Below are 27,961 nucleotides of genomic sequence, written 5' to 3'. Positions count from 1 at the left end.
AGAGCTTAATAGGTGACCTCCAAAGAAAGCCCAGGTGCTCCTAGGTGGTGATCTTTCTTCTGAGTGAGTACCTTACCAAAGTACCTTACTCAGTAGCTTACTCAGTACCTTACCAAACCCTGGCACAGTGTTAGGAAGAACTGTGCTGTCACAGCAGTTATCTTTCAGATGAGAAACAAAACAGAGGACCTAAAAACATCCCCTAACACCTTCTGTAACGTAAGGGGGATTTGTCAATCCTGGTGTCCTAGCCAGGTTCATTTTGGGCAATTTCATTGTCTACCCGAATTGCTGCTGCAGTTTCCCTGGTGTTCTTTGCTGTCTGTCAGACTATCATGTAGGGTTGCTGTGTTGTTAACAGAAAAATATCTTAACAATCTTAATTAAATCTGCTGCATTCCACTCCAAAGATGACTGTTTTTCAGTGATTGTTGAAGCAATAGTAGTATATTGTCATTTGTACTGTGCTTTAGTATCCTTTGAGATGATAGGTGCTACATAAATGTAGTAATCTGATTATAGTTTGGTCACACAGATATGAAATAGTGCTACATATTTTCTGTTCCAAATAAGAGTTGGGTAGTTTAGGTTGCTATCATACAGCCAGGTTAAACTCTAATCAGACATTTCCTTAATTTGTACATGAGCATAACCTATCTTCTTCCCAGGCATTTATTGCAGGGTAGTGCTCACTGGAAATATCTTCTCATTCCACCCTTGGATAAGCACCCTAGAAAGTTCACTGGAAAGGAAGATGTGCCTTGACAAGGACAAGGAGGTTTTATTGTGTATTAATGTGAGCAGAGGTTGCTCTTGCATGTTGGGCTTCTGAGCCTCAGCATTTGTGATTTTATGTACAGTAGCATGTCAGTTTGTGGAATGAATGAATGAATGTCAATTTTGCAGTATTAAATCTACTAGGCAACCAGTATATGGAATCCAGTCAAAATATTATTGCTGACGTATTATGATGTACACCATGCATAACTAGTGCTTTCACAAATCCTAGCAGTAAAGTACTCTAGTTTCTTAAGCACTGTACTGCATTGAGTGGTAATGCAATTGCATCAACCAGCTCAGATCCAGCTTGACAGACTTAAAATAGGCTTCTTGGAAATTGCTTGTTCTTGTTTGTAGGGATGAGAAGGAGAACAAGTCAAATTATGCTCACGTGATAAAATTATGTTGTGTACAAATAGAGTTTGCCTGTGTTGCTGTTGATGTTCTAGCACTGTTACCGACAAGTGAGAGTATCTGTTACGTTAGTCAGCTGCCTCATAGAATGATAGCAGCTGTAAATCATGCATAGAATCTGATGGGGACTAGTGTCAAGCACCTGGATGCCTAAAAATGACTTGGAAATGGAGATGGAAATATATATTAACTTGAGATGCTGAAAATGAATGTGATGTAAATGTCATCTGTATCTTGCACGTAGGAGGCAATCAGTCTTCCCACTATGACAAACAGTGTTGTGCATTGTTTTTAACCATGATCTAATAAGATTTAGTCATTATATTGTTATTCAGTGTTTCTGATCTCCTGAATGATTGTGACTTCAGAAAATTTCTCAATCAAGCTATTGTACACTGGTATTAACAGTTTTGAGATAATATGAATTGTTCATTTCTGTGACTTCTAAAGATATATTTGTATCCAAGGTAACTTTATCATCTCCAAAAGCTATTACAGAGTTGGGGAGCCAGCATGGCCCAATGGATAAGACACTGAACTGTGAGTAAGAGACTCTGCCTCCTGTTCCTGATGCTGCCACTGACCTGCAGGGCAAGTCACTTCACATCACTGTTTCCCCATCCTTTCTTTTTCTGTCTTGGGTTTTTAACTTGTAAGTTCCACTATGATTTTTATAGAGTGCCCAGCACAATGGTCCCCCAATCTTGGTTGGGACATCTAGACATTACTGTAATATAAATAATAATAGTATAAATATCTCATCTCTAACACAAGTCTATTAATGCCTTTTAATTCACTTATTTTAGCCAAGATTTTCCAAAGTGACTAATGATATTAGCCGTCTCAATCTGTGAATTCCCAACTTGAGACACCTTACAGGATCTTGATTTTCAGAAAGTGCTGCTGAGCACTCACCTAATGAAAACCAGCCTTCTTAAAAGGTGTCTCAAGTTGGGCACCTAAAATCACTCGCCACTTTTGAAAATCCTTGGCCTTCTATTTTATGTAGGGTGACCAGATGTTCTGATTTTATAGGGACTGTCCTGATATTTGGGGCTTTGTCTTATATAGGTGCCAGTTACTCGCCCCCACCCCCCGTCTTGATTTTTCACCTTTGCTATCTGGTCACCATAATTTTATGGCTCAAAGAGGAGCATGATCTCAGATTTGAAGACAGTCTTACCATTTAGTATGTATTTTAAAAATTGCAGTCTATGTTTAAAAGAAGATTGAATAAATGAATCTACTGTTAACTTTTAATATTGATTCCTGGTTTGTATTGCCGTTTGTATTGCTTGAGGTGTTCTATTCTCTGGATGATGCTCTTTCTGGAGTGGTCAGGGAGCTACAAGTAACTAATCAACTGAAAAAGTGAGGAGCTGTAATAGAATTTTTACTAGCCCTGAGTGTGTAAAAGTGCCACAATGTAGACTGTCATGTTGCTCATCCAGGTTATATTTCCTACCATCGTCATCTTTAAAATCGCTGAGTATGTTGAACCTCTTAAATGATTGGGCCAAACTCATCTCGAGGGTAAGTTGCTTCAACTCCCATTAAAGTCTTTCGGATAAATTAATTGAGGGTGTAAATGTAACTTGCTCCAATTTGGCATTCACGTGAAGAACTAATGTATTTTCCATGGCAAGGGGGCAGAAAGAGTGCAGTGGGAAAGATAACTAACAGGAGCTTATAACATCAATCTCTCTTTCACATGCCACACGTTATTCCTACTCTGACTTTTGTTTCTTTTGCCACCTCTGCATACACCTTACACTCATTTTCCATAGCGAGTGAATGCCAAATTGGTGCAAGTTACACCAATTCAACACTTATATATATTTTTGACCCACTGATATCTCATATGTAACTTGCTTTGCATTTAAAGCCACCAGTGAATTTGGACCACTAGCCAAATTGATCCATCTCCACTGACTTCAGTGGACTTAAGCCAAGGATGAATTTGGCCTATGTTGTTTGAACATGGGGGGGGGGGGGGGGGAATGTGTGGAGGTTTGCTGGAAAACGGTGCTTTTCAAACAGAGAAATACCCTTTCTAGCTATTTTGGTCTGTGTTACAGTTTTGAAACACTGTGCCCAGGAAAAATGAACAGCCAAAGAAACCCTATCTACATAGATCAGGGAAAGTGTTAGAACCTCGGAAGCAACAACCTTGTGAGCCTGCCTGCTGTTAGCACAGTTTGCACAAACATAGTTAGATGTTGTCTGCTCACAGAGATTGATCTGGTCTCACTGTAAATCTGACAAAGAGAAGACAACTGAACCCGAGTCAAAGGTTTGATTCTCAGAGTGAAATCCTGGCCGCATTAGCCAGGGTTTCAACTTCAGTATCTATAACCAAGCTATGAATTTTCACCATCAAGTAATTCAAAATGGACTTGGAGAAAATCTTGGCATGGGGCTTCTCTTTAGGGTTCTTGTCCCTTCAAGTGAAAGAGCTGGGTCTCTCAGCAGGAGAAAGCTGGCATGTTGACTTTGACAGTGACAAAGCAGAAGGACTAAGTAGCAAGAACAGATGAAAACTGGTGTTTTCAACATATTTTGGTGTTCCCCTTCTTTGTGGTTGATCCAGAGGCCAGTACGTCCTCTCACCAAACATAAACATGCTTCCAAAACACCTGCATCAAATATGTCTCTCCTCTGCTGCAAGTCAAAACATCAATTCTTTTTATATACTTAAAATCTAAATGAGCAACTTCGTAAATTCCTGAAAGATGCATTTGGCTTGTGGTAACTATAAACAGTCTATCACCTAACACAGCATACAAGGATCTAGTGCTTACATTTGGAAATTCACATTCATCATCCTCATTTAACCTTTTCTCAGTCAGTCGGAGTTTTTTTTATATAACTATATCATTCTACATTGTATCTATATGAGAGAGAGAATAATAGTCCTTGAGTAATGATATGTTGAATGATTGTTAGATAATTGTTTAGATTGTTAGATAGATTGTTAGATAACTACAGAGATGTAAATAAGGTGTGATCAGCTGTAATATGTTGGAATTCTTCAGATTTTATCAGATTTTATAGCATAGCTGATGGCTAAATGTCCCCCAGTTAACCTCGTGAAAAAAAGAAATGTGGAAGAAATTGATCTTCATAAAAATATGCCTGAAAACAAAATGGCCACTTATTTGCCAAAGCAGTAAGGTAACAACTTCTTTGAGTGATGATCCTGTCAGGGTTCCCTCCCCACTCTGAACTCTGGGGTAGAGATGTGGGGACCCGCATGAAAGACCCCGTAAGCTTATTTCTACGAGCTTAGGTTAAAAACTTCCCTAAGGCACAAATTCTTCCTTGTCCTTGGATGAGTGCTGCTGCCACCACCAAGTGAGTTAGACAAAGATTCAGGAAAAGGACCACTTGGAGTTTCTTTTTCCCCAAAATATCCCCCCAAGCTCCTTCACTCCCTTTCCTGGGGTGGCTTAAGAATAATCTACCAACTAGATAGGTAAACAAGGTGAGCACAGACCAGCCCCTTGGGTTTTTAGGACACTAAAAACCAATCAGATTCTTTTAAAAACAAAAAACAAAAAAAAAACCCACCAGAACTTTATTATAAAGAAAAAAAAGTAAAAGAAGCACTTCTGTAAAATCAGGATGGAAGGTAATTTTACAGGGTAATAAGATTCAAAACACAGAGGATTCCCCTCTAGGCAAAACTTCAGAGTTACAAAAACAGGGATAAACTTCCCTCTTAGCACAGGGAAAATTCACAAGCTAAAACAAAAGATACTGTAACGCATTTCCTTGCTATTACTTACTATTTCCGTAATTTTAGATGTATCATTCAGTAGGAGCTGGATTACTTGCTTGGTCTCTCTCTGTCTCCCAAGAGAACAACAACCCAAAACAAAAACCTTCCCCCACAGATTTGAAAGTATCTTCTCCCCTTATTGGTCCTTTTGGTCAGGTGCCAACCAGATTATCTGAGCTTCTTAACCCTTTACAGGTAAAGGAGGGATTTTATGCTACCCTTAGCTGTATGTTTATGATAGGTCACTGTTGTGTTCTACTGAGGGTTATGTGCATCCACCCTCAGTGGAATATAGATAGGGACTACACATCTTGAGGAACCTCCAGTTACAGGCAAGTAACCGCCTCTTCTCTCAATGTACGCACAAGAGCTATCCAGACTGAAATCCTTCACTACCAGCAGGAGGCATGCGTCTTCAATGTACCCACTGAGATTATTTCTGGTGGAAGAGCCATATCACCAAAGTGCCAAGCACTTCTGGAAATAAGGCCCTTTTTGCCTTAGGTTCAGTGTATACGATTTACCCTAATCAGCTACTTCTTTCCCAGAGTTATACACCCTAAAAGACAAAACTCCTAATAAAGCCTTTCTGACCAACAGTATAATCTGCCTCACAGCCTCCACCATAATTGGATCCCCACTAATCTTTGGTCTGTCTTCCCTCTTCTAGCAGAAAGACAGGAGACATAACGAAGGGGCAGAGTGGAAAGGAAAAAAGAAAAAACATGACACAGAGAAGAAAGAGCCAGGAAAAAGAACATCTGGAGAGGGTCAAGAAGGACATCAGTCATGAGAATCATTATCTTCAGTCTTTGCCCCAGACACCAGGGATAGTGGACCAGGTAAGCCCTAATTTTGGGGATTCCCCACCAAATGTGTTGCCAGAGGTTTTGGGCAGTTTGGGACCCATTTATTTTCTTTTCATACTTTTGCTCTAGAGACTTTTTTTCCACTGACATGATTCTTTCCTTCCCCTCCACCCTCATTGCATGGTTGCTGGCAGGTGTCAGCACATTCACACCCCCGCTATGCCAAGCTATTTTCGGGCCTAGTCCTGACTTCCTCATCTGAGTTCCCCCCACAAGTTGCTCAAGCCCTGGGGATTTTAAAGATCTCTGAAGCCCAGTTGGAGCAGTCTCTGTGCTCTGCCCAGCCCACCAGTCCTGGATCTCCCAGGTCAGCCAGCTCTCTGCTTCTGCCTCTCCCTTGCAGCAGCAGAGCACCACTGCACACTTCTCACCCCTCACATCAAACACTTTAGACCAGGAGGGAAACACTGATTATTTGTATCTAGAGAGGAATTAGACCTTCTGCATCTTGGTCCTGACGGATCCTCACACAAAGGATATTCCTGCAGTACCAGAACCCTTTGTTCCCAGGACCTGGCTGCTTTGGAGCTTGAGGTTGTGAGCTTGCAGCCTAGTGAGAAGGTTTTAAAGAGGGCACTTACTCACTTCAAAGGCTAGGCAGCTTTGTCTTGCATTGTGCATTTCCTAACTTTGGTGTGGGACCTGATGGACCAGCATTTAATTCCCACTCTGGCCATATATCTTTAGTAATTCACAACCTGGAAGAAGGTCTCAATGTATATGAAGTAGGTGATAGATCTCTGACTTAATTTGCAGCTGTCGTTCAAATACTGTTATGTTTTTCCTCCTAACTGATGCATAAACTATTATTTTATACATGCTATATTTTCCTCAGAAGCCAAGGAAATTAAGACAGATGAAATACAGTTGTGAGCCCCTTTAACCTTATCTAAAATTACCTTGTCCCCCTACTTTGAATTCCTGACCCAACCTCCTCCCTGTATCTGAGTGCTTTTGATGGCCCTGAATTGCTTTAGATTTCACTTGTATCTTAATCAAATTCCATATTTACATTTTCAAATCCTAAAATGCAAGCGCAGTTTATTGGTTTTCCCAGGACTGTACTGCTACCCATTTATCAATCTGTGTGCTTGACTAGTTGGATAGATCACAGTTTTGCCAACTTTCACAGTTTTACCACCAATCTTATGATATTTGGTCCTTTTCTAAAAGCCCCAGCTCCTGGAATCATGTTGTCATGTGAGAATCTCAGGTTTTGTCTTCTAAAAAGTACATATCTGGCCCTGTGGTTTTGGAGAAAAGTTTGCAAACAGAAGTCAAAACAAAAACAATCCCAGATTTAATGTTTTTTTAAATCTCAGAATTTTAAAGCTGGTCTCATGATTTTGGGGCCTAACTCGTGACTTCAGAATGTTCTGGATTGACGGTACTGCAGGATATACTTCCAATTGTGTGCAAATGCATTTGCAAACTGATCACTGATATATCGCAAATTACTAGTACAATGATGGCACAGGTTAATTATATAGTTACTATGAGACAGTACGTGCATGTAGATGATGATGTTTTTAATATTCACAGAAGCTACTACATTACCTTCTGACATTTATGCAAATAATTTGTCACCAATATACATAGGTAGGAGGTTAGACTGCTCAGCTGTTTGAATGTCTTGCCTGGATATTGATCTATTTTCCACCCCTTCCTACTATGCAGAAAAAAGACTAGACTGAGGCGAGTGCAAGTAATACAGAAACAGTGCTATTGCTTTTTCCCCAATAGCGTAAAGACAGGAAATCAGTTTGTGAGTGGTGGTATAACAGTGCAAAGAAGTGCTGAAGCAGGGCTAAAGTGGTGGGATTTTCTAGTAGCAGGATCACATATTTGGCAGTAATTATGCATTATTTCCTTTCTATACCAGACAGCTAATCAGATTGGATTAACTGATCATTTTATTTCTGTTGAGTTCTGGAAATTGGCATTCTGACTATAGACTGCTAAACTATTAATAGTTCAAAGGTGAAACTTATTTTTTATTCAGAAAGTCAGTTCAAAGAACTAGTGAAATACTGTACATGAAAACTATGGCAAGTTTTGATAGGAACTGGTTTACAGGCAGTTTGTTTGCAAAGCAGGTCAGGAAAATCTTTTAAAGTTGTATTTTTTGGACATAGTTTGTAATATAAGAACTCCTGAATTGGCGTTGGTTAATGATCAGTGTAGTGGTTAGTACAGCTCTTTATAAACTCCTTATTAATGATGGGTCAGTTTCTGCTCTCGTTATCACTGGCCAGTGCAATAACCACAGGTACTAGACCTGAGGGGGATAAAGGAATTGTTGCGTTTCCATTGCAAGATGAAGATCCTGCCAGCGCTGACCACTACCCCTGAGGGCTGTGTGGAGATGCTCTCCCATCTCCTTGGCTGGCCCACCACCAAGCCTGTGTAGGGGATGAAGAGGAGGAAAGCTCTGTTGCAAACTCCTTTTGACTGCTCGTCTGCCTGTTAAGGGGATACTGAGGGTGAAAGAAGGTTGAATTGATCTGGTGTGAGGCAGGTTCAATTGTATTGATGATATGGGGATGAAACTGATTTTTCTCAGTTCTCACTCTCCGCTCTGAGTGCCTCTTGCTCTCCGCTCCTTACACGCACACCACAAACTGAAGTGAGCTCCTTTTTAAACTCAGGTGCCCTGATTAGCCTGCCTTAATTGATTCTAGCAGCTTCTTGATTGGCTGCAGGTGTTCTAATCAGCCTGTCTGTCTTAATTGTCTCCAGAAGGTTCCTGATTGTTCTGGAACCTTCCCTGTTACCTTACCCAGGGAAAAGGGACCTACTTAAGCTGGGGCTAATATATCCGCTTTCTATTACTCTCCTGTAGCCATCTGGCCTGATCTTGTCACACTTCTCTTTCCTTAAGGATGTGTTTAGTGGGTGTGGGCGGGCCCACTATTGACTCTGACCTTAAGCATTCCCTCAGGCATTTATCACACTTCCTCTGAAAATTGGTAGGGTTCAGACATCAGCTAACAGGGTGCAGAGTCATGACTGGGAGTTGCAGCCTCCCCAGTGAAGGTAGGAGGTGGCCCTGGATGAGAAGGGGCTGGCATGGGTGATGACTTGATGCCTCCCCTGCCCCCAGTAACCTGACTGGGACCTGGTGGAGTAGGGTGGGCCCATTTCCTCTACCCCCGCTGTCAACCTCCCCTGGGGTGGCAGCCTCCCCACCTTAGGCCAGGAGGCCTGCATTTGTCTGCCTGACCTAGGACAACAGGCGACAGTCTGGTGCTCCACCCTACCTGAGGGCCTGAGCCTTTGGACTGTTGGGTGTTCTGCCCTACCTAAGGGCCAGAGCCATAGACTACTTGTTTGCCAGACGCAGCAGCACAGAGTGGCCTCCCTCCACACCTGAGTCTGAGGGACCAGTGCGTACCCACATTAGTACACCTAGTCTGTAGCTTGAGGACTTTGACTTTGAGTTCTCAATCTTGTACCTTTAAAAAAAGACAGTTATTCACCTCTTGTAACTGTTGTTCTTTGAGATATGTTGCTCATGTCCATTCCAATTAGGCGTGCACAGTCATCGGAAAGTTTTTCCTGTAGCAGCATTCGTCGGGTCAGCTGTGGAGCCCCCTGGAATGGCGCCTTTATGGCACTCAATATCTAACCCTGACGACCTGGCACCTCCTCAGTTCCTTCTTGTCGGCTACTCTGACAGAGGGGAAGGCGGGCAGGTTTGGAATGAGCAACACATCTCAAAGAACAACAGTTATGAGACGTGAGTAACCGTTTTTTCTTCAAGTGATTGCTCCTATTGATTCCAATTAGGTGACTCTCAAGCCTTACTTAGGTGGTGTTGGAGTTAAGAGAAGAACGCTGATTGCAGCACCGCTCTGCCGAAAGCCGTGTCATCTATGGCATGCCGGACGATGGCGTAGTGAGATGTGAAGGTATGTACCAAGGACCAAGTTGCTGCCCTGCAGATTTCTTGGATTGGGACCTGGGCCAAGAACACTGATGATGAGGCCTGGGCCCTTGTGGAATTTGCCAGAAGAGCCAGTGTCAGTACTTTGGCCAGATTGTAGCACGTGTGGATGCACGACGTGATCCAGGAGGATATTCTTTGAGGTGAGACCGGGAGCCCTTTCATCCAGTCTGCCACTGCTATGAACAACTGGTTCAACTTTCTGAATGGTTTAGTACACTCGATGTAGAAAGCTAGTGCTCATCAAACATCAAGGGAGTGCAGCCTCTGCTCCCAGTTACTGGCATGAGACTTAGGGTAAAAGACAGGCAGGAAAATGTCCTGACTGGCGTGGAAGTGTGACACCACCTTGGGGAGAAAGGCCGGGTGCAGCCTGAGTTGCACCTTATCCCTGTGGAAAACCGTGTAAGGTGGGTCTGAAGTGAGGGCCTTTAGCTCAGACACCCTCCTCGGAGACATAATAGCGACCAGGACAGATACAGTAGGGAGCAAGTTGCCAGTGGTACGAATGGGGGCCCCATGAGCCTGGAGAGGACCAGGTTAAGGTCCCACACAGGAACAGGCTGCCAGATCTGGAGATAAAGGCAGTCCAGACCTTTGAGGAAGCGGCCAACCATAGGGTTGGCAAAGACGGATCAACCAGACACTCCTGGGTGGAAGGCCGAAATAGCAGGAAGGTGTACCCTTATGGAGGATGCCACCAGGCCTTACTGTTTCAGGTGTAGGAGGTACTCCAAGATGAGAGGTACAGGCGCCTGGAGGGGGGTACGACACTGGTCACGCCAACGTGAGAATCTTTTCCACTTCGCCAGATACGTGGCTCTAGTGGAGGGCTTACTGCTGCCGAGGAGGACCTCCCTTAGTTGTTCTGAGCACAGAAGCTCCATGGGGTTCAGCCATGAAGCTTGCAAGCCGTGAGGTGGAGGGACCACAGGTTGGGGTGATGGAGGCGACTGTAGTCCTGAGTAAGTTGGGGAGGAAAGGTAATGTGACTGGTATGTCCACTGACAGCTCTAGTAGCGTGGTGTACCAGTGCAGGCGAGGCCATGCCGGAGCTATCAGAATTACGTTTGCTTCCTCCCTGCGGACCTTGAGCAGGACCTTGCGCATGAGAGGGAATGGGGAAAAGGCATAGAGCAGGCAACATCTCCAGGATAGCAAGAATGTATCTGTGAGTGAGCCCGGGCTGTGACCCTGGAAGGACCAGAACGTGGGGCACTTCCTGTTGTATTGAGTGGCAAACAGGTCAACCTGGGGAAATCCTCACCTTTGGAAAATGAGGTGTATGACATCTGGCCAGATGGATCACTTGTGTATGCAGAAGGACCTGCTGAGGTAGTTTGCCAGCATGTTCTGAACTCCTAGTAAAAAAGATGCTTCCAGGTGAATGGAGTGGGCTATGCAGAATTCCCACAGCTGGAGGGCCTTCTGGCATAGGGTAGAGAACAGGCTCCACCTTGCTTGTTGATGTAAAACATGGCAGTGGTGTTGTCCATTAGACCTGCTATGCACTGGCCTTGCAGTTGGGCCTGGAAGGCCTGGCAAGCTAGGCACACTGCCCTCAGCTCCTTGATGTTGATATGTAGGGAGAGCTTGTCCTGTGACCACAGGCCCTGTGTATGGAGGTCCCTCAGATGTGCACCCCCTCCCAGAGCCAATGCATCTGTAACCAGGGACAAGGAAGGTTGAGGGTTGTGGAAGGGGACTCCTTTGCACATCACTTGGGGGTTGAGCCACCAGCAGAGGGATGTGAGGACCTGCCCTGGTACCGTGACCACTGAGTTCAAGCTGTTGCGCCCCAGGCGGTAGGCCGAGGCGAGCCATGCCTGCAACGGTCTGAGCCCCAGCCTGGTGTGCCGGGTCACATAACTGCAAGCAGCCATGTGGCCGAGGAGACTCAGGAACCCCTTGGTGTTGTGGTTGGGAATTGCTGTAGGCTTTGAATTATGTCTGTGATGGCTCGGAATCAGGACTCCGGCAGAAGGGCTTGCACCTGAACAGAGTCTAACACCGCCCCAATGAATTCTATTCTTTGGGTTGGTTCCAAGGTCGACTTCCCCAAATTGAGGAGGAGACCCAGTCGCTCGAATGTGCACCTGACCAAATGGATTTGTGACTGCACCTGTGCTCTCGTGCAGTGCCCGAGCAGCCCGTCGTCAAGATAGGGGAATACCTGCACCTGCTGACAACGGAGGAAAGCAGCCACAACCGACATGCACTTGGTGTGGAACACCTATGTGCTGGACGAATCGCTATGTGGAAATACGTGTCCTTCATGTCGAGAGCAGCATAGCAGTCTCCCCGATCCAGGAAGGGGATAATGGTGCCCAGGGAGACTATGCAGAACTTCAACTTTACTATGAATTTGTTGAGTCCGCGCAGATCTAGAATGGGTCTGAGACTCCCCTTGACTTTGGGGATTAGGAAGTAGAGCCCCTTGCCCCTTAGCTCCTGAGGAACCTCCTCCACCGCTCCCATGGCGAGGAGCGCCTGCACCTCCTGGATAAGGAGTTGCTTGTGAGAGGGGTCCCTGAAGAGGGACGGGGAAGGGGGGTGGGAGGGAGGGCAGGAACAGAACTGGAGAGAGCATCCCACTTCCACCGTGCGGAGGACCCAGCGGTCTGAAGTGATTTAGGACCAAGCACAGTAGAAGTGAGACAAATGATTCAAAAAGGACGGGGAAGGATCTGGGAATGAGTGTGGTGTGCCATCCTTTGGCACCCCTTCAAAAGGCCTGCTTAGAACCTGACAGTGGTTTGGTCTGTCCCTGTCCCTGTCCGGAACGGGGGTTGGAAAGCTTCCTGCCCCTTCCTGTAAAATTCTTGCCTTGATCGAGGAGGGTAGGAGCGCTGCTGTTGCTGTTGGGGCTTGAAATGTTTACGTTGGGTTGCCGGGGTGTGCATACCCAAAGATTTCATGGTAGCCCTTGAGTCTTTTAGGAGACCAGAGTCGGTCTGCTCCACAAACAGGCCCGCCCCATCAAAAGGCAGGTCCTGCATCGTCAGTTGAACCTCGGGTGGTAGGCCTGAGGCTTGCAACCATGAGATGCACCTCATGGCGATACGTTTCGTGCCACCAAGTCTGCAGCATCCAGTGAGACTTGTAAAGAGGTCCATGCCACCACCTTGCCCACCTCCACTGTAGCTCCAACCTCCTCCCTGAACTCAGTTAGCACAAGCTCCTTAACCTTGAGCATTGAGTTCCAGGAGTTGAAGTTATACCAGCTCAGAATTGCCTGCTGGTTGGCAATCCTGAGCTAGAGCCTCCCCGTGGAGTACACCTTAGGTCCAAACAAGTCCAGGCGTTTGGCCTCCTTGGACTTAGGTGCTGGGGCTTATTGCTCCTGCCTCTCCTTTTCATTTACTGCCACCACCAGTGAACAAGACTGCGGGTGCGTAAAGAGGTATTCATACCCCTTTGAGGGTATGAAGTACTTCTTCTCAACGCCCTTGGCAGTGGGAGGGATGGAGGCTGGGGTCTGCCAGATGGTCTTGGCATTGGTCTGTATAGTTTTGATGAGGGGCAGAGCCACCCTCAAAGGACCTCTGGGGCCAAAATGTCGACCACCAGGTCCTCTGACTCCACCACCTCCTCATCCTTCTGACCCATGTTGCATGCCACCCCGCGAAGGAGGTCCTGGTGGGCACAGCAGTCTATGCGAGGCAATCCGGAGACAGAAGTGCCTGCAACGGCCTCGTCTGGGGAGGAGGACAAGGAGGCTAATGGGGGAACAGGGTCCTCCCATCTCTCCTGCTCATTGGGAACCTCTCGACTTGTCTTTCTCACTGGACCAGTCTCAGAAACCGGAGTTGGAATTGGTTCTAAGGGCAGGTGGGGGCACGGCACCTCCTCAGCACCCCTAAGGATGGGATTCCAAGTGGTGCCGTGATTCTATCAGTGGCAAGGACTGGAGCGTCACTGGTTTGCCTCAAGACGGTGCTGTACGATGTGGTACCGGAGGCTTGGCGCAAATTGTGGGTGACCTCAGCGCTATCATGGCAATGAGGTCACTTGTAGCCGCAAAGGTGTCCAGGATGGATGGCAGCTCCACCTCCTTGATGATCTGGCCCGGGGAGTCAAACAGCACTGACTCAATGGTCCCCCTTGTGGGTCTGAAGTTGACGGTGCCGTCTCTGGAGACTTTGGCACTGGGTACTCCTCACAAGGACGTGCCCCATTGGCTGGGTCCAGAGGGGTGGGGCTCTGGGACGGAGAGCTGCTCCTCCCTTGCTTCCGGTGCCGCTTCTGTGCCGGATCTATCCCACCGATTTTGGCGCTGGGGAGCGGCGGTGCCATGGGTCTCTGCCAGAGTCCGTCCACAGTGCCACTTCCACCACTGGGTGTTATGCACCGAAGAACTTGGCACTGGGTCCTGCCGCGCCGGGAGGGTCTAAGTGCCACCTCCATAAGGAGCTGCTTGAGGCAAAAATCTCACTCGTTTTAGGTTCTGGGGCGAAACCTTTTACAAATCCTGCACCGATCGGCTTGGTGAGCCTCCCCAAGACACTTCAGACAAGCATCGTGGGGGTCGCCCATTGGCATGGGCTTGAAGCAAGACTTCCAGGGCTTGAACCCCTGGGACTTGGGCATGAAAGCCCTCCCAAGAAAAAGCGGTCGGGATGGAGGGTAAACCCCCAGCCCAACTGCTAAGTACAACACTAAATAAAAATTAAACTAATTAAACGTATAACGAACAAAGAACAAACTAGGCTAGGGAAATGTGGTAGAACTTGCTGAGCAAGAAGCCACAGTTCCAACGATCGTCACTGGCAGTAAGAAGGAACTGAGGAGGCGCTGGGTCGGCAGGGTCATATATTGAACACCATGAAGGTGCCACTCCAGGGGGTTCTATGGCTGACCCCATGGGTGCTGCTAGGGGAAAAACTTTCTGACGACTGTGCACACGACATGCGCACACCTAAATGGAATCTATAGGAGCAATCACTCGAAGAACTAAAATGATTTCATGTTTGCTTAGGTCGCTACTCATTCAGGACATCTCTTTTAACACATGGTCCAAAAGTCACATCTTTATCATTGTTAGGAAAGCATTGCGCTGTTCCTGTTAACCAGTGTTTCTAGTTAGACTAGCTATTCTTTATACTTTCACAAGATCCAATCCGTTCATTCTCCAGAGTCAAAGGTGCATACCTTACAGAACAACATCTTTGTTCAAGTTCACCTGAAGACGTTATTGTTTTGCTTTAAAATAAATAGGATTACTGGTTTCGGTTACCCATTTGCTAAAACAGTCCCAGTGGTTAAAAAGAAAAGGAGTATTTTTGGCACCTTAGAGACTAACAAATTTATTTGAGCATAAGCTTTTGTGAGCTACAGCTACCGTGCTAATAAACAATGGTTACATAAACACCACCCTATACCGGAAACCTACTGTCCGCTATTCCTACCTGCATGCCTCCAGCTTTCACCCTGACCACACCACACGATCCATCGTCTACAGCCAAGCTCTGCGATACAACCGCATTTGCTCCAACCCCTCAGACAGAGACAAACACCTGCAAGATCTCTGTCAAGCTTTCTTACAACTACAGTACCCACCTGCGGAAGTAAAGAAACAGATTGATAGAGCCAGAAGAGTTCCCAGAAGTTACCTACTACAGGACAGGCCTAACAAAGAAAATAACAGAATGCCACTAGCCGTCACCTTCAGCCCCCAACTAAAACCCCTCCAATGCATTATTAAGGATCTACAACCTATCCTAAAGGATGACCCAACACTCTCACAAATCTTGGGAGACAGGCCAGTCCTTGCCTACAGACAGCCCCGCAACCTGAAGCAAATACTCACCAACAACCACATACCACACAACAGAACCACTAACCCAGGAACTTATCCTTGCAACAAAGCCCGTTGCCAATTGTGCCCACATATCTATTCAGGGGACACCATCACAGGGCCTAATAACATCAGCCACACTATCAGAGGCTCGTTCACCTGCACATCCACCAATGTGATATATGCCATCATGTGCCAGCAATGCTCCTCTGCCATGTACATTGGTCAAACTGGACAGTCTCTACGTAAAAGAATAAATGGACACAAATCAGATGTCAAGAATTATAACATTCATAAACCAGTCGGAGAACACTTCAATCTCTCTGGTCACGCAATCACAGACATGAAGGTCGCTATCTTAAAACAAAAAAACTTCAAATCCAGACTCCAGCGAGAAACTGCTGAATTGGAATTCATTTGCAAATTGGATACTATTAATTTAGGCTTAAATAGAGACTGGGAGTGGCTAAGTCATTATGCAAGGTAGCCTATTTCCCCTTGTTTTTTCCTACGCCCCCCCCCCCAGATGTTCTGGTTTAACTTGGATTTAAACTTGGAGAGTGGTCAGTTTGGATGAGCTATTACCAGCAGGAGAGTGAGTTTGTGTGTGTATGGGGGTGGGGGGTGTGTGAGAAAACCTGGATTTGTGCTGGAAATGGCCCACCTTGATTATCATGCACATTGTAGGGAGAGTGGTCACTTTGGATGAGCTATTACCAGCAGGATAGTGAGTTTGTGTGTGTGGTTTTTGGGAGGCGGGTGAGGGGGTGAGAGAACCTGGATTTGTGCAGGAAATGGCCCAACTTGATTATCATGCACATTGTGTAAAGAGTTGTCACTTTGGATGGGCTATCACCAGCAGGAGAGTGAATTTGTGTGGGGGGGTGGAGGGTGAGAAAACCTGGATTTGTGCTGGAAATGGCCCAACCTGATGATCACTTTAGATAAGCTATTACCAGCAGGACAGTGGGGTGGGAGGAGGTATTGTTTCATATTCTCTGTGTGTATATAAAGTCTGCTGCAGTTTCCACGGTATGCATCCGATGAAGTGAGCTGTAGCTCACGAAAGCTCATGCTCAAATAAATTGGTTAGTCTCTAAGGTGCCACAAGTACTCCTTTTCTTTTTGCGAATACAGACTAACACGGCTGTTACTCTGAAATCTTCCAGATGATGTCTGCAGCTGTAAGTACACAGAACTTAAGTCGCTAGCTGGCCCATTTCTCCGTCCAAATCATAAAATCATCCCAATTGAGTCTAATTGGCATCTTCTGGGCATCTCAGCAGAGCAGGAAAGAATTAAGGGGGCATGGAAACAAAACTAACCTTTTACTCCTAGACGGGATCCCTCCACGAGAGGGTTAGGGCAAGTTGGCAGATCAGGGAAATGTTCTGTTGAGGGAAGAAGGCTGGCTGTCATTCTGACGTCTTTCAAGTTAGAAGGCACAGCTGAGGTGAGAAGGCCTCAAATTTAAGCTTTTCTTAGATTTCTTTTTTTAATTCTTTTTGTGTGTTTTATTTTCACAACAAATGCTTCAATGCTCATATCTGTATTTTAAAAATAAAATGAAATACATGGCAGTATCCATAAGCAACCCTACAGTAACAAACCTGGGAATATGCATGATGCGTAAAACCGTCAGGTTAAATTCATGGAGTTCAGCTTCCAAAAGCTCTTATAAATAAAATAAAATTTTTGCAATAGTGTCAAATCTGTAACAGTGTTCCCCTTCCATTTGGTGCCATAGGTTAATGAATGCAGTATTTCTGAAGAAATGAATGATCTGGAACTTCTAGCAGTCCAACCTCAATCAGAGCCTTGAGGAAAATGTCACTTAGAAAGTAAATTTTGATCATCGTGACATTAATTTCAGGATGTACTTGATTAATTAAATTATAGACAAGCATATAGGAGTGTATACTGGTTCAGCACAGAACAGATTTTTTTTCCCCAGCTATGGAAAGTTTTCTTATTAACTGTAAAATGTAGTTCTCAGGAAACTGTAATTGCACCACTTAGTTTTCAAGAAATAGGATGGCAGTTGAGTTGTATATTGTTTATACAATTATATTAAATGTCATAGCTATACATATGGATAACAAATAAATTACTTCAGTAGTTCAAGATGTTGAGGGTTTGTCCTCTCATTGTTGAACATGAAAAGGCAGTGTTGGCTCTAATCATGAGTTGCAACACACACAATTAGACGTATGCTGCTTGCATCATATTTGCCAAAAGTGAGTAAACAGTTTTCAAGATAAGCAGATTTTCAACTACTGAATACAGCAGATGTGTGGCTTACTCAACTTCATGTTGACAGATGCCTTTGTATCTGTCTTTGTGTTAGAGAGAAGACAGATGTCTTGCTTGGCATTTATGAAAGCTGCTTCATAACAAAATAAAATGTAAAACCAGAGTGAATAATCCAATAGTGAACAGCCTAACTAGTCATCCTATAAGCAAGAAAGGCTGAAATGGTTTTATGTCAATCTTATGAAGTGTGTTCTTACTGGAACTGAGTAACTGCTTTGTCATAACTTAGAATTTCTCTTTCAGTAGACTACTTTTGTTTCTCCACCTCTGTTGAGCCATAAATTCATGAAAATCACAATGTTCATTTATGATTAATCCCACGCCAGCTGTGGCTAACAGAGACACATGTTAGTTGGTTATAAATACTCCTCTGAAGTGATACAGTAATTAGCAAACTATGAAAGACCATATATTAAAGTAATGTTGTATGATAAATTGGTCTCCTAATTCTACCACGAAGAGGAATGTGAAAATTTCATATTTAATGACTCCTGGGGATACTTTTGTAGGCTATCTTCAGTATAATGTTTTGTACTCCTCTGAGTCCTGCACTGGGAGTGGGACATATGAGGAATAATCTTAAAACCAAATGCAACAATCCCTATACACCCCTCTACGGGGCAAAGGGTTTAAGATGAAAAAGTCTGTGTATATTGCAGCTCCGTGTATTTTTTGGGAAAAGGGGATTGTTCATAGGGCATGCTTCCCTCTAAGCCCGGCCCATTTTAAGGATGAAATCTATAAAGGCCTATTAATGGTAGTCTGACTGCAGCATTCATTCCCCTTCATGGATGGAGCCATGAAGAAGAATTGGCGAGGCAGCGGTACTACAGAAAAGGATCTAGTGGTTATAGTGCATTACAAATTGAATGAGAGTCAACAGTTTGCTGCTGTTGAGGAAAAAACAAGTGTCATTCTGGGATGTATTAACAGAAGTGTCATATGTAATTGTCCCGCTCTGCTTGATGCTGGTGAGGCATCAGCTGAAGGAAGCACTGTGTCCAACTCTGGGCACCACACCTCAAGAAAAATATGGATAAATTGGAGTCCAGAGGAGAGCAACAAAAATGATAAAAGGTTTAGAAAGACCTGTGAGGAAAGGTAGAAAGAATAGAGTATATTTAGTCTAGAGAAGAGATGGTTGAGGGAAGACATAACAGCCTTCAAATATGTGAAGGACTGTTGTAAAGAGGAAGATGATCAGCTGTTTTCCATGTCCACCCAGGGTAGGAAAAGAAGTAATCAGCATAGTTTGCAGCAAGGGAGGTTTAGGTTGGATATTAGAAAAAACTTTTTAACTGTAAGGATAGTTAAGCACTGGAACAGGTTACCTAGGGATGTTGTAGAATCCCCATCAGATTAGACAGACACCTGTCAGGGAGGTCTAGGTTTACTTAATCCTGCCTTCGTGTGGAGGATGGACTAGATGACCTCTTGAGGTCCCTCTCAGCCCTGCATTTCTGTGCCTGCCCAGTAAGAACCATGTCTGATATTTTTTTTTAAAAATGGTTACATTAATATTTTCTATTCTGGAAGTTATGCTGCGAGTCTGTAGGTAAAACTAAGTAATTGTGAGCAGATCTGGGAAAGGGGGCCATTGCCCTGCACATGGTAACAGGAGAGCTTCCTTCATGGAACTGGGAAGAGAGGGAACCCTGATTCTCATTTACACCAAGGTCCCTTTACAACACGTAGACAGTGTGACTTGCAACCATGTCTAGATCCCTTTTCTCTGGAAGGGCAGTGTAAAGAGGCCTTTGTGTTAATAAGCACTGCGCTCAAAGTATATTAATTTTGCAAACGTGATGGTCAAATGTAGTCAGTGGAATGGGGCAAGAAAACTTATTAAATGCAAATCAATATACTTGTAAAACTTGTAACCAGAAAAATCAAACCTAATCTAGGAAAAGACACTGAGAATGCCTCTGTTATAGTCAGTTAACCTGTCCTGAAACTGGAAAAAATGGCCGTTGACTCAGAAACAAAGATGACATTCAATGGTGTATGCTAAATGAGTTAATAACAAGGAGAGGGAGAGACCTAGGGTACATCTACATTGCAGCCTTGGGTGTTAATGGCAGTGAGTGAGATGTGCTGGTAGCGAAAGAGGTTCACAGAGTAGTTGTGTGCGCACCAAATGGCCCTGAGATCTGGAACAGTGGATCCATACGTACCTATGGATTCCATTGACTCTTTGAGGCCTGAAGGCAGCACTTGCTATGCCCCCCACATGGCTATAAACTTCTCCCCTTTCCTGCACAAGGAGAGCATATATCCCTGAAACATGGTGACTAGTACTTGCTCTCCTCCCCCTGGATACACAGGCCCCCTTGTGCATGTGTCATGGGAAAGAGCCCAATGGAACCAGAAGGGAGCATTCTAGGACTGAATGACAAGAGAGCTATTAGTTAGCGATCCATACATGACAAAAAATGAAACCCACAACTAAAGACTGTTGCTCCTTTTAGATGCAGGAAAACACATTTAAAGGAGAGAACCCATTTGAACTTCCAGTAAGGGATAGTTACAACTCCTATTACTTTGACCTTGTTAAAATATAGTAATTCCTTGCTTAACATTGTAGTTATGTTCCTGAAACAATATTAAGCAAATCCAATTTCCCCATAAGCATTAATGGTAAAAAGGAGGATTAGGTTCCAAAGAAATTTTTTCAACAGACAAGATATTATGTATATACACACACAGTATAAGTTTTAAACAAACAATTTAATACTGTACACGGCAATGATTGTGAAGCTTGGTTGAGGTGGTGGAGTCAGAGCATGGGCCATTTCTCAGGGAATGCCTGGCTGCTAAATGATGAACTAGCAGTTGGCTGAGCCCTCAAGGGTTAACACGTAGCCTCACACTCTACAAGGTTGCAGAATGAGGGGAGGAGACACAATAGACGCATGGCAGTGGCTGCAAAATTCCCTGAGGAAATGGAACATGATGATGAACCCACGCTATCCCACTGGAGCGCACCATTCCCTCCACTTTCTAAAGTCGTGGGGTGTGGTGCATATGTGTGTGAGAGACACACACGCATTGCCCCTGTAATTACACTGACCCCACTCTTAGTATATTGCCTTTTTAAGAAGATCAGGAAGTTGACAGCTGCTGCCAGCAAGCTCCCTCTGTCCTGAGCCCTGTCTCGTGTGTCCCCCCTGCTATGTGGAGATGGGGCACAGGGAACTTAGGGGAGCTGATACAGGGGCTGCCAGTCCACCCTGGTTCCAAGACCCCACCAGCTAGCTCCAAGGGGCTGCTCTTCCTGCAAGCAGTGAACAAAGCAGGCAGCTGCCAAACAATGGTATAAGGGAGCATTGCACAACTTTAAACGAGCATGTTCTCTAATTGATCAGTGACATAACGAAACAACGTTAACCGGGACAATGTTAAGTGAGGAGTTACTGTAGGTGCATTCTCTGATGTGGGACTTGGAGTGTGCATGAACAGTATAGATAACTAGTTATATCTAGCATGGCTTTGTCCTCTTGGGAGGCCTTGATTAAGTGTTTACTTTAGAAAAACCCTTAAGTACATATGACATGCTGTTAGTTAAATATATATTTGGATCTGCGGACAGTCAGTATTCTCTCTCCCCTAAAGGAGATGGCCTAGCTGAAACCAGGGGCCTCAGTTTTGGAGTGGCAGTTTCCTGTAGTGCTGGAAGATGCAGATTAGATCCTTGTTGAGGAATGGTGGGATTTGAAACCAAAAATAATGACAAGAAGCAGATTCGTCTCAGCTGAGAATGACTGGGCCAGCCCTGGTGAGTAGAACTCTTACGCAGGCCATTTAAAGTCCCTCTTACATGTCTTGTCATGAAAGTGCTAGACAGGCAGCTTTCTGCATTGCCATGGTATTTAGATATTGGGGGAAGTCACCATTCACACAGCCATTGTGGATTTTAATTCAAAATATGGTCAACCTTCTATAATCTGTAAATGACAGTTACTACTCTGCTATCACAGGGGTGATTTAGGAGCAGGGTTAAAAGAAATCTAAAGGGAATTCTAGTGAAATCTGATCCCCTCGTGTAAGGACATGGACAGTTGCTAATGGAAAAGTTGCTGGCATCTAAACTAGAACAGAACTTGGTCTGTGTCTAAACTGCCCCAACATTCAGACTACAGGGTGTGAATAGCAGGGCACACCAAAGTGCTGTGCTATAACTCTGCCATGTAGATATTACAGGTGCAAACTAAAAGGATCCTAGTTACTGTAGTCTTGTTTGAAGAGGATTAAAGTTACACGAACTAGGAACCTTTTTGTTTGTGCTTGCAGCATCCACACAAGGGTGTCACAGCACACCACTTAGATGTGTGCTGCTATTCACACACCCATAGTCCAAACTGCGGGGCAGTGTAGACAAGCACTGGGTATTTACTTCAGTTACTGCTGCTGTATTTGGCTACAGCTTTATATGGAATATTGAGACTTGCCAAATGCATGCTGCCCCACTGGAAAAGCATAATTTGATGGATAGGTGTGATAACCATTCAGCAGTGACACTGTTAACAAGTTTGACAACTAAGAAGGTATAATTAAGGTTAAAAGTTTCACTCAGTAAGATGGGGGAAGTTCACACCTGTCCTGGTGCTATTGTTTCAATCTGTTGCTATACTGTTGTCAGCTTTTTAAAGGTTGCTTTTGCAGCTTGAAGAGGTAGAAATATTTAAAGCTTAGATGCCAGTGAAACATTCAGAACAATCTGAATTTGATGGGTAGCCTATATGTTTGTCATCCATGATGTCTTAAATTAAAATTCTGGTATGAAAACTAATTTAGCAGAAGGAGATGCAGATTCATATTGTGTTTCCTTGGGGTCTATAGAATAGCAACTTGAAGATGCAATTCAAAAAAAGCAGCAGTAAAATTAAAGAGAAAAATGCTCTTCAGAACCATGCTGTCGTCACCAAAAGGAGATACAAGCAATAGACAAGGAGACACGTCATGGTTTCATTGGTTTTTGTTGTTTTAGTAACATAAAGTTACTAAATATATTGTTGCGTACAGGTTCTGTTTGTTCATTCTTGAATAGGCAATGACTGCCCCATCAAATAATATGACTTTAGGTATGTCTGTATTGAAATCAGACTGTGACTGAAGCTCAAGTAGATATATCCAAGCTAGCTTAACCTAGTTATCTTGGGTCCTGGAGCAGTGAAGCTGTACAAGCCCCCCTAAAATTTCAGGTAGGTAGTCAGGTGGCCTGGGCAGAAGCGTGCACTGCTTAAAGCTAGTTCTGCAATCATACCCTGTGATTGAAGTCTAGACATACTCTTTGTTGACTGCTGCTGTGGTTCCTTGATGCACATTATTATAATCCTGTATGATATGGTACTACACTAACACACACTAGAGAAGGTGTGGTGTGCACTAGCAAGGTCCATATGGGCCAATTAGTGCACATCGGGATTTTTACACCCCTTCAGTGCTATCTAAAGTGCTGTTCAGACAACAGACCATTGTAGCTGGCTCCCCTTCCAAAGGTCACTTACTTTGTGTATTTAGGCTTCTTTCCATGGGTACAGGTTTCAGAGTGGTAGCTGTGTTAGTCTGTATCAGCAAAAAGAATGAGGCCATCCTGATTATCACTACAAAAGTTTTTTTTTTCCTGCTGATAATAGCCCACCTTAATTGATTAGTATCATTATAGTTGGTATGGCAATACCAATTTTTTCCATGTTCTCTGTGTATATATATCTTCCTACTGTATTTTCCATTGCATGCATCTGATGAAGTGGGTTTTAACCCACGAAAGCTTATGCCCAAATAAATTTGTTAGTCTCTAAGGTGCCACAAGTACTCCTCGTTCTTTTTCCATGGGTAGTTACAGAAAGGGATATTTTTCAAATGTATTAAGCTAATTAATTTTGGTGTGTTCTCATAGTCTCCTACACCCAGAAATATTTAACAACCATGTTTGCATACTTAATTCCTGGCATATTTTTTCAGAAGTTTAGCTGCTTTGAACACAATTTACAACACTGTTTAACATCACTCCTATTGAACATCTAAGGCAACATGTCCTCAGTGAAATAACTGTACTGTTTTGTTCTTCTAGGGCAGTATCTTTTTTGCAGACACACTTCCACTAGAGCCTGAGCTGAAATTTGTCTCAGTCTCTGAAGAACGTTATTGAACATCAGGTACCAGCACATTTATTTTTAGGGGATCAGCTTCCAGTCAAATTATTTTCCACTAAAATCCCCTCCTTAGATCAGAGCAGATTTTAACCACATTTTTTAAAACTGTACTGAACACAAGTATCCTCCTCTCTATACTTCTGGTCAGCAGGGGGAGAGTTTTACAGTGTAGATAAGCTCCAAGAATGTGACGGATGGGACAAAGTGGAAAAAAGAAATGAATTTCTCTTCACTGCTTGTATAGCAGAGATATATATGTGACTGGCCCATTCTCTCTTGCTAAAACAGTGGCTGCTACTTGTTAAGCTGCATTAAATATGAACAGCTGCTTTCTAGTCCCCTATGGAAATGATATGCTGAGATCTCGGTGACTTGATCAATGGGAATTGTGCCAAAAATATTTCAATAGTTTCCCTAGTTGCAGGCCTAGCCTCCATTCAGAATGTAGCTATCTTGTTCAGGGCTGTAAAAAATTCACATCTCCCGAGCATTGTAGCTATGGTGACCTAACACCTGGTGTAGACAGATGGAAGAATGCTTCTGTTGACCTACCTACCACCACTCAGGGAGGCGGAGTTCCTACAGCGACAGAGAAACCCCTTTCATTGCTGTAGGAGGTGTCTATGGGTTATAGTGGCAGTGCTTCTGCCCCCCCTCCCCCCCAATGCACACATGTCCCTAGTGATGTGCTCACAAAACTGTTGGCATTCTTAAATACTGCTGCAGGAACAAGCCTTTTTTGGAGTCTGCCACGCAATGGTCCATTGCAACCACCATAACTGTGGAAAGTGTTACCTGCCTGCAACTAATTTCCCTTGCCGGAGGGAAAAAACAACAGCTACCCAATGCCATCTCTGCCGGCATGTCTCAAAACGTGGTGGGTAAACAACTCTTGGTGCAGGTCAGAGCCATGGCATCTTTTGTATGATCAATATCGTCCCATATACGTGTCCCTAACTGCTATTTGTCACTGGCTATGTTCTCAGCAGGATATATATGCTGCATGGAAAAATGGGGTGCAAGAAGGACAGAGGTCTAGTAGGTCTGACTCCATCTACCAGGGAAAGATCACAGTTTGATGCATTGTTCCCTTACTCCAACCCTAGCAAAGGTAAGATGGTCATTTTCAATTCTTCCTTTTTAACCAAATTACAAAGAAGAGTATGCACACACCTGTGATTTAAGAGCACTTTATTGTTCTTTAAGGCTACTTTTTAAGTACAAAAAAAGATGGCCTGCCAAACCTTTTTTTCTTTTCCCCAGGTGAAACAAGGCCACAAAAGAATGGTATATTTACAAACACGGAGAGAATCTTTCAGACTGAACTGTAGCAGATAACATGGCTCTGTGAAGAAACTTCACTATGCGTTATTATGGTGAGTTTACTTTCCCCCCCCCAACCCTTTGGCTTTCATGACATAATTGTGTTTAATATATTTGTTTTTACTGGACATATCACATTAAATCTTTATTGCCCCACATCCATTTACCTATCTCAGATAAGTAAATGTGACCTTGTAAAACAGCTATTACTGAAAATATTAGCTTTAAAAACATGTGTGTTTACAAAGAAATGTAGAAGGAGTCACATTTTCCACAGAGTCCATCTACAGTATTAGTATTTTACTGTTATAATGCTCAGTAGCCTGTAGCAATAACAAACTAGTGGCTATTAATGCTAATGCAGTGTTCTCATAGAATAACTGTGTTCCTGCACTTTTTTAATGTATTACAGACAAATCTACAACAAAAAAAGATCAACTTTTTTCTCCAAACAAAAAATGAATGATTACAATAAAGGAAAGGGAAAAATTAAATAGCTACATATCATTAACAAATTAATTGTTCCTCAAAAAATACCTACAAATTTCTCTGTACATTCTTTACGCACAGCGTAACGATGGTCTTAAAGTTACCTATATAAAAAAGTGTTCTTTTAACAATTTTCCTACAGAGAGTAGGGTACTGAATGCCAAAGCAGGTAAGCGTTGACTACCCAGTAAGATGGTAGTGAAATGTGTGAAACTGGGGGCTTGTTTGTGTGGTGTTTGTTTTTAAAAAAAATTGAGCAGCCACCCTCTCAACATGAGTAAGAGCCAATCTTCTGATATTTTCTCAAATTAAAATAGCTTAACATCAAAACAATTTAAAATAAAAGCCACAATGGACCCAATACTGTAACAGTCCATAATACATCACATGTAGTTCATCTTCCAACTAATCATAACTTGCTCTATTGAACCAGTCTCTTCAGGTAACCCAGTATTTAAAAAAAAAGCACTACTTGTAACTGTACTGGGATGATGGAATGTATTGGGGGGGGGAGAATAGTTACATTTAACAAAAAGATGAGAAGCACTTTTATTACTAACACAGCTGTGTTTTTATGCCTGCCTCTATTACCTAATGTCTAGTTAGTAGCTATTTATACAGGTATTACTGCATTTATTATCATTTGCTATATTAAGTTTTCTACTGGAGGAATGTATGCTGCCTTGGCCTAGGTTTATGAGTAAGCTTAAAAATTAAAGCTCATATTTCACAAACTGTAACAATCTGTTGTCCAAGATATTTAAAGGTAGCCGTTTCTGTAGCTAATTAAAGTTGGATTACACAGACTTCTAGTTTTAGGAAGCAAATTCATGTTAAGCAGACAGTAATGCAAACATAAATGGTTATTCACTCATGCGCAAAGCTATAGCATCCTGTACCACGCATCATATATTTCTAGACTGCTTCATTTATGAGGCCTGTCCTGAGGCTGTCCTCTCTTGCTGGCTGCTAATAAAGTGAATCAGAGTACAACTGTACCAGCAGTAAGTAGATCTAGGACTGTTACTGACAAAAATAAACTAATTCTGAAGAAAAGCTAATAAGTATTATGTTTCTTACGGTCTATACATTAATAGATACCAGCTATTTTTCATAACATGCATCTTTAAGCACTATTGAACTCTCCATCCTCAGCTCTATTCTAACAAACTGCAGTGTTTAGAAAAAAATTAAATGCCCGTGTGGTCTGTAAATTATGCAGTCCAGTTGCAAGCACTAAGCACCTGAAATCTAAAGAAAGACCTATAACCTGTACGAGACTTCCCCTTCCAAAGCGGTTTAAAACAAAAAATAACTGACAGAAATGTCACTTAAACCCTTTTTTTCAGCAGTTTGCCTTCAGGATATTAGCATCATGCATAAAGTTGCCATGCAACTTTAGTCCTCCTCCAATAGTGCAAATCATACATGACAGTTCTTTTCAAGTATATACATACAAAATTACTTCACCGGGGGGGGAGAATGGAAGCAAACCAGGCAAATTGTAGTGTCAAGAAGCTAATAGAAGCAAAAGCATTTGGGTCAACCAACTGTGTGCAATGGCTTTTTTGTGGATTAGCATGCTTTTTTTTTTTTAAATGGGTAGCAGATGCTTGCATCAGAGGTTTCTTTGGTAACTGAGGCAGGAAAAAAAGGATGCTACATCATATAGATCTTTATCAAATAGTTCCTGCTATCATCTTTAAGGGCACCCTTGTACAAATACCAAACAAGTACACAAAAACGTGTTGAAAACTAATCTCCCCTCACCCCAACACAATTCAAAGCTCAGTCAAACCATGCAAATTCAGAAGTTTGATGATCTTCATGAGACCACAGAGGGCGAATGATTATGATTGACCATGTGGGAAGAAGGGGAAGATTGGCCCCGCCTTGAGGCAGACTCAGGACTGCTGGACACTCCATCCTTTGCGGCTTTAATCTGAAGCCATGTATCCCCAAGTGCTTTGGCAAAGTGGTCATCAACTGATCCTGTGATGGACACAGAGTTTGCCACTGGCTCCGGCTCCTTGTAATTCTTGCCAAGGCTTCTGCGGAAGTGCTCTTCCACCACTGGATCACAGGCAGTGGTAG

General features: G+C 43.5%; 2 protein-coding genes across 18 annotated transcripts in view; one reads left to right on the top strand and one right to left on the bottom strand.

The window, feature by feature from the left end:
- Nucleotides 1-1,545: 1,545 nt before the first annotated feature.
- LOC144930729 (uncharacterized) lies at nt 1,546-25,360 on the top strand. 12 transcript variants are annotated; one of them, XM_078853697.1, is made up of 6 exons: nt 1,546-2,727; nt 5,646-5,817; nt 23,974-24,058; nt 24,782-24,932; nt 25,042-25,166; nt 25,319-25,360. In XM_078853697.1, the coding sequence occupies exons 1-3, from the start codon at nt 2,702-2,704 to the stop codon at nt 24,049-24,051; spliced, it is 276 nt and encodes a 91-aa protein (XP_078709823.1). In that variant the 5' UTR covers nt 1,546-2,701; the 3' UTR covers nt 24,052-24,058; nt 24,782-24,932; nt 25,042-25,166; nt 25,319-25,360. The 12 variants fall into 12 exon arrangements, 7 of the variants coding, with proteins under 7 accessions (XP_078709823.1, XP_078709820.1, XP_078709819.1 ...); XM_078853694.1 differs by lacking the exon at nt 24,782-24,932 and adding an exon at nt 9,634-9,755; XR_013636052.1 differs by lacking the exon at nt 1,546-2,727 and adding an exon at nt 9,656-9,755 and having other exon boundaries at nt 4,863-5,817.
- Nucleotides 25,232-27,961, bottom strand: part of VGLL4 (vestigial like family member 4) — a 161,599-nt gene continuing 158,869 nt past the window's right edge. For all 6 annotated transcript variants that reach the window (XM_073352305.2, XM_078853690.1, XM_078853691.1 and 3 more), the window contains one exon: nt 25,232-27,961. In XM_073352305.2, the coding sequence (XP_073208406.1) occupies nt 27,693-27,961 (269 nt within the window). In that variant the 3' untranslated portion in view covers nt 25,232-27,692.

Source organism: Lepidochelys kempii, chromosome 7 (genome assembly GCF_965140285.1).
Source record: "Lepidochelys kempii isolate rLepKem1 chromosome 7, rLepKem1.hap1, whole genome shotgun sequence".
In the NCBI taxonomy this organism is placed as follows: Eukaryota; Metazoa; Chordata; order Testudines; family Cheloniidae; genus Lepidochelys; species Lepidochelys kempii.
Note: the sequence above shows the minus strand (reverse complement) of the source record. Positions and strands in the feature narration are given on the sequence as shown.

Bases quoted from the DNA above. Each gene is read 5' to 3' on its own strand.
- LOC144930729 (XM_078853692.1), top strand. From the start codon at position 2,702: ATGATTGGGCCAAACTCATCTCGAGG. The intron at 2,728-5,645 runs GTAAGTTGCTTC...TCCCTCTTCTAG, and splicing joins GGGCCAAACTCATCTCGAGG to CAGAAAGACAGGAGACATAA. The intron at 24,933-25,041 runs GTGGGTAAACAA...CTATGTTCTCAG, and splicing joins CCGGCATGTCTCAAAACGTG to CAGGATATATATGCTGCATG.